We start from the raw sequence: 5,829 nt of genomic DNA, 5'->3' as shown, positions 1-5,829 counted from the left end.
TTTTTTTTTTTTTTTTTTTTCCTGATAGGTTTTTAACATTCTAAAAGCTCTTTATTCAAAATATACTACAAGCTAGTCAGTGTATTCAGCAGGTGTAATGTATTCTAAGTTGCTTCAGAAGTAATGCAAGTACTACTACGTACAACAATAAAACAGTGCATTGACAAAGGAAATTTACTTTTGGTACTTAAGTACTTTTAAAAGCAAGTACTTTTGTACTTTTACTTAAGTAAAAATCTGTCTTTACAACTTTTACTTGTAATGGAGTAATGCTTGACCAGCAGTATCTGTACTTTCACTCAAGTAATGGAGTTGAGTACTTTGTCCGCCTCATATGAAAGTATGCCATATCACCGTGATATAACCAAAATTAATATTTTCAATAATTAAAAATTACATAATTGTTTTACATAATGAAGCAAAAAGTAACCAATTATGCTACATCTTTATGCAGAATAGCTTGTGAGTGTAGCTGTCAGTTTATTTTAATGTACTAAAAAAAAAAAAAAAAAAAAAAAAAAAAGGTCACTTTGATGCTACTCTTTCAACTTCAGGAAATACGTTTTTTTTTTTTTAACGAGAGTGCATGAATTTACATGAATTTTCCAGTCTTGTGATTTACTGGATAACGATTAAGGGTAAAAACGTTTTAAACGATTTTTTTAAATGACAATTTCTACCCAATAAAATATTTTAGAGCTTGGCGTAACTAGAAAAAAAATTCCAGGCCTACAATTCTCACTTATAAAATGAGGTAAGATTCTAATAAAATTAGTTTCTGTTAAAATGATGAAAAGAATTTCAAATTTTAAATTATCCTTTAATATTTACAATTTATACAGCCAACGCAACCTCTCCATGTGCTATGTTATAATGTTTCTGTTGGTGAGAAGTATGTGTAGAATTTAGTTTGAGGTAAGGAAATGAAAATGACTTCCATAATGAGATGGAGAGTAATTAGAGTAGATGGTTATGGTCTGGAAAAATAATCAAGTTTTAGTGACAAGGGATAGGAATTTGTCTTGCTGGAATTGCTATCTTTCCACACTAATAAAGATCTACGTAGACCTACACTTTCTCCTGCATTTTCTTTATTAGTTTCCGCTAATTCAATGAAGCTATGTTTGTGATATACTCAAGCCAGACTGTAACGATCTGTTTGAAAACCAGTAAATTCTGTGTGGAGCCTTTATTTAAGATACTGAGAAAAAATCAGTTGCTCTTTGCCATTTAGACAGAATCTATATATCCTTTTTTTTTTACCAGTACATTAGTGCAAACATACAGAGATAATTCAGCGATCTCTCAAGCTCTTAGGTAAGATCTAATGAGATGATGAACATGAACTATTAAAGTTGAAGAAAAGGATCTTTCAGAGAAGGATATACTTCACTGCACACAACAGTACTACAAAAACACAGATACAGGAGTCTGAGAAACAACAATATTACAAGACAACACACTGACTGATCTCCGCACTTCACAAGCACTTTACAAACAAAAACCTGCCTCTCCCATCAACCACCACTTAGGAAAAAATGAAAAGCCGTATGACAATGCATTGTGGGAAGCATATCGTTTTCTTTCCAGGGATCTATTCTTATTTGGATCTTGGAATTCACCAATGGCATGAGCCATTGGAGAGTGTTGTAAATGGAAACGGGAGGTGAAAAGGGAATCCCACATGGGTCCATGTTGGCTCCATCTCCTCCAGCTCAGTCTGGAGTCAACATGGGGTCAGTTTACCATTTCACAGGACAGACACACACCTGACACACCTGTCAGAGAGGACTTAGCCAGAGCGCCGATTCCATAGGCGTCGGAGTTCCGCTTCTTCAGCCGAGGGAGGATTGAGGTTGTGTCCTCCATGGACAACTGAAATGAAGGAAGGCATTCAAGAGAGAAAAATGGGACAGAAAATAGAAAAGATGAAGAAATAGATGGTTTTGATGAAGCAGGAGACGGCCCAGAGCAGAAATGAAATGCAAAATTTTGAGCGTGGCATTTTATGGAAAGAGGTGATGAAAGAAGTTAAGTAGAAAGTTAGCAAAGTGGTTTAGAGCGTGTGGAACTACATTTCCCAACAGCCTGCTTCTTAATTTCTGTCCATTTGCATGATGGGAAGTGTAGTCTTTTGTCATTTACATCTGCAACAAAGTCTAACTACTAGAGCACACCGACAAGTCACCGCAAAAGAGAGACCGACCAAAAGAAGGAATGGGGTATAGGAGACTGTGATTCAGAGGAAAATAACAAAAGGAAAGGAATGGAAGAATGATATTCACAACACTTACATTGATTCCATCCCATGAAAAGTCTGTTCGGCCATGCTGAGAGAGAGAGAGGAAGGAGGGATGGGGAAAGAATAGACAGAATTGAAGAAAGAGGAGAACAGAGAAGGAGAAACGGCCACAGAGAAAGGAGGAGAGAGAGGGGGATTGTGACAGAACAAGGCATTTTAAAAACATGTGATGTTGAAGGAGAAATTGAGAAATAAAAAAGAGAGGACATCAAATTCTGAGAAGCCGATTTATTGGCCGGACTAACAGAGAGGTGGAAAAAAAGGAATAGTTCAGCCAAAAAATTTTATTCAGTCATACAACCTGATCTTCAGGTTAATTCAAACCTTTCTCGGCACTTTGAGGTACTAAATGACAAATACGGGTTGCTGTTTTCCATGCAGTTACAATGAACTGGAACTAAAACTTTTAAGCACCATGAACGTATCTTAAAAGTGGTCCGAACATCTAAAATGTCTTCTGAAACCATATGAGAGCTTTGTGTGAGGAACAGACCAAAATGTGTCCACTGATAAACTTCCTCTCCAGTGAGCTGTTAAACCACGGTGATCGGGAGTCAGTAAGCTGAATCCAGAGAACTGGATCAGTCTAATTCTTAAATTAATAATTTAAATGATTCAAAGATCAGACTCAAAAGCAGGGGTCTCCAAACTCGGTCCTGGAGGATTGGTGTCCTGCAGAGTTTAACTCAATCTTGCCTCAGCACACCTGCCTGGAAGTTTCTAGTATGCCTATAAGACCTTGGTTCGCTGATTCAGGTGTTGGAGCTAAACTCTACAGGACAGTGGCCCTCCTCAGTGGACACCTCTGCTCAAAAGAACGATTTGTTGCTAAATTTGACTTTTCTATCTCCTCTCATGAACTCTCAAGAAGGCACCAAAGAAAGCTAGAGTGGGTGTGAATAATATGTCTTTAAAAAAATTTTAGTCTGTTCACACAAAAGCTCTCATGACTTGGAATATAGTGCACAAGTAAATTGGGAGACCTTTATGATAAAAATTACTGTATTTTATGATAAAGACGATACAACTTTTTTTTACATCCTAGAATACTTCAGTGAATGTCCATTGTGAAGGAATGGAAAAGAGCTAGACGATTACTTAAACATTTCTTCTTTTGTGTTACATTGAATAAAAAGAGTTAAAGGGGTCATATGATGCTTTTTTAAAGATCATTATTTTGTGTATTTGGTGTAACAGAATATGTTGACATGCTTTAATGTTCAAAAAACACATTATTTTTCAAATTCTTTTGATAAAGAATATCTCTTTGGTTTTGAGACTTTAGTCCTTGCAACGTCAGGGATCTTATCTATGCACAATCAGCTTGTAACACTCCAAAGAGAAAGGAAAACTTGAAATCGCATCATATGACCCCTTTAAGAATTAAGGTTGATTAGAATATGAGGGTGAGTAAAATTGTAGATTTTTTTTCTTTTTTGGTTGAATGTATCATTTAATTTTGTTTGTTTTATGTATTATCTGTAACAGAGTTTGATAGTGGCAAGACAATAACTAGATTTTTACATTTCTGAAATATATAAATAAATAAATAAATAAATAAATACATAACAAGATGTGAGAGATGCCACAAAGGTATTGCCAAGGGTGCTTCTATGCGTTTGCTAAAGTATTCTTGTTTTAGCACATTACTGTTTGCAACATGTTCTATTTGGTTATTTGTTGGTTCAGGGGGGGGGGGGACTATATTTAAGTCTTTATGACATTCTGGTCCCTAGATATGGCTTAGGTCCCTCCGTCAATAAGAGCATTTATTTATTTATTTATTTATTTTCAGGTTTATTTTTTGTCTGCAAAATCACATGTCCAATTGCTTAGAGAAGTAATAGCACATCTCTCCTCAACAAGCCACAGCATTTTACAGCATATCATTCAAATGTGTGGGATGAGTTATATGCCAAGGTTTAATATTTAAGGTTTGGTATTTAATCAAATCCTGTAAGTGAGCAATAGCAATAGTTGTGAAGTTTGCTTTAGCAGACAGACAGGAGCATTCTAGAAAAAAAAGGTTCTACATGAAAAACTACGGCCTCACATCCATTGCCTAGACTAATAGACAGATAAAAGCCATGAACAAAGCTTATGCTAAAAGCAAGACTATTTCTACTTAGCGTATAAATAAGAATCTCTCTCTCTCTCTCTCTCTCTCTTTCTCTGTGTGTGTGTGTTTATAATATAATATAAATACAGTCTAATGCAATCAGTCTATGCTGAAGACATGATAGGTGAAGGGAGTGAATGCTGTAATAGACTGTTGACTACAGTCATCGTACTATTTTTTACCAGTGATGGTAAAGAGATATACTAGCCAGGATGGATCAGGGACAGAGATTAGTCCCAGAGAGCTGTGTTTACTCGCTATTACAGATGAGATGTTTTGTAAATAGCACACAAGCCTGTGGATGTTACGGTATATTTGGTATTTGTATATTAAATCAGATGCTGAGTAATATAAGTCTATACAATGTTAAAATAATTTGGGAACCTCCTGGAGAGCACAAACTTCAAACACAAAATCAAAATGAAGACTATTTACTTTTGATACATGTTCCTGTCTAACATGTAATGGTTAAAATGGTTGTGGTTAAAAAAACCTGTTTCCAAAAGATTGTTGGAGTGTAAGGCTTCTTTTCCTTCAGGATCAGCGCATGAGGATAAACTCAGGATTATACACAACTTGATCATTCACAGATCCCGAGCATGATTGCAATGAGTCCAACGCAAATAAAAATCATCATAATCAGTCTACACTGGACGAGGTGACATGGGACTTTTAAAGCACAATTGCGGTGACAAATATATGGCATAATAAAATGTATAATATCAAATAGCCTCAGCAACATTGCAGTGTGTACTGGGGATTTGTGAGTGGACCATGTAAATACAAACTGTGCATTTACTTTGGATGCTGTTAAGTAACTTTTACAAAATAAAACTAGTAAGTCTGGTTTATATGAAATATTGTTTGCGTGATCAAGTGTTTTAACCAATATCTCATCTTACATGTATATGCATTTATATTCAACACACCTGCACCACATTTAAAAAAGAACCCACATATATTTTTTCCTGCCCAAACAATGGCAACTTTGTAATACTTTTAATTAATGTTTGAAAATATTATTTCTAATGCTTCATATATTGTTAGATCCACATTGCTGTTCATACATCATTTAAACAGCTTGACTGAAAAACTGGGAAACCCTGCTGGCTGTTGTGTGACGGCAATTTAACCTCTTACACAAACTCATATGTTTATCATGAGGTTGAATCCAGCTATTTAATAGTCAGTTACTTATTGACACCTTTCTTTCCATCTTGAATAACATGACGCTTCCATAACGCGTTTGTATCCAGCATTGTTCCCATAGCCGTGATTTAAAGCGCTGTTTCTCTGGCATTTTCAAAGGCACGTTAATTATAATCCTGTGGCTTGGATTGACACACAGTCTAATGGTCTAACAAAATCCAGTTTTAAACATCTTTTACTATACCAATTTTTATGGCCC

General features: G+C 35.5%; 1 protein-coding gene across 5 annotated transcripts in view; it reads right to left on the bottom strand.

Moving 5' to 3' along the window:
- Positions 1 to 5,829, bottom strand: part of LOC107570000 (protein FAM131B-like) — a 55,963-nt gene that overhangs the window by 13,534 nt on the left and 36,600 nt on the right. For 2 of the 5 annotated variants that reach the window (XM_016256189.1, XM_016256193.1), the window contains exons 3-4: positions 2,295 to 2,330; positions 1,770 to 1,875 (exon numbers count right to left, since the gene is read on the bottom strand). The exons of 1 other annotated variant lie outside the window; for it this stretch is intronic. In XM_016256189.1, the coding sequence (XP_016111675.1) occupies positions 1,770 to 1,875; positions 2,295 to 2,330 (142 nt within the window). The remainder of the gene's footprint in view (positions 1 to 1,769; positions 1,876 to 2,294; positions 2,331 to 5,829) is intronic. 2 more of the 5 variants (XM_016256190.1, XM_016256191.1) reach the window with 2 other exon arrangements.

This window comes from Sinocyclocheilus grahami, unplaced genomic scaffold (genome assembly GCF_001515645.1).
Source record: "Sinocyclocheilus grahami isolate Dianchi unplaced genomic scaffold, SAMN03320097.WGS_v1.1 scaffold1401.1, whole genome shotgun sequence".
NCBI lineage: Eukaryota > Metazoa > Chordata > Actinopteri > Cypriniformes > Cyprinidae > Sinocyclocheilus > Sinocyclocheilus grahami.
The sequence above is the reverse complement of the archived record's forward strand: the minus strand, read 5'-3'. Positions and strand labels throughout refer to the sequence as shown.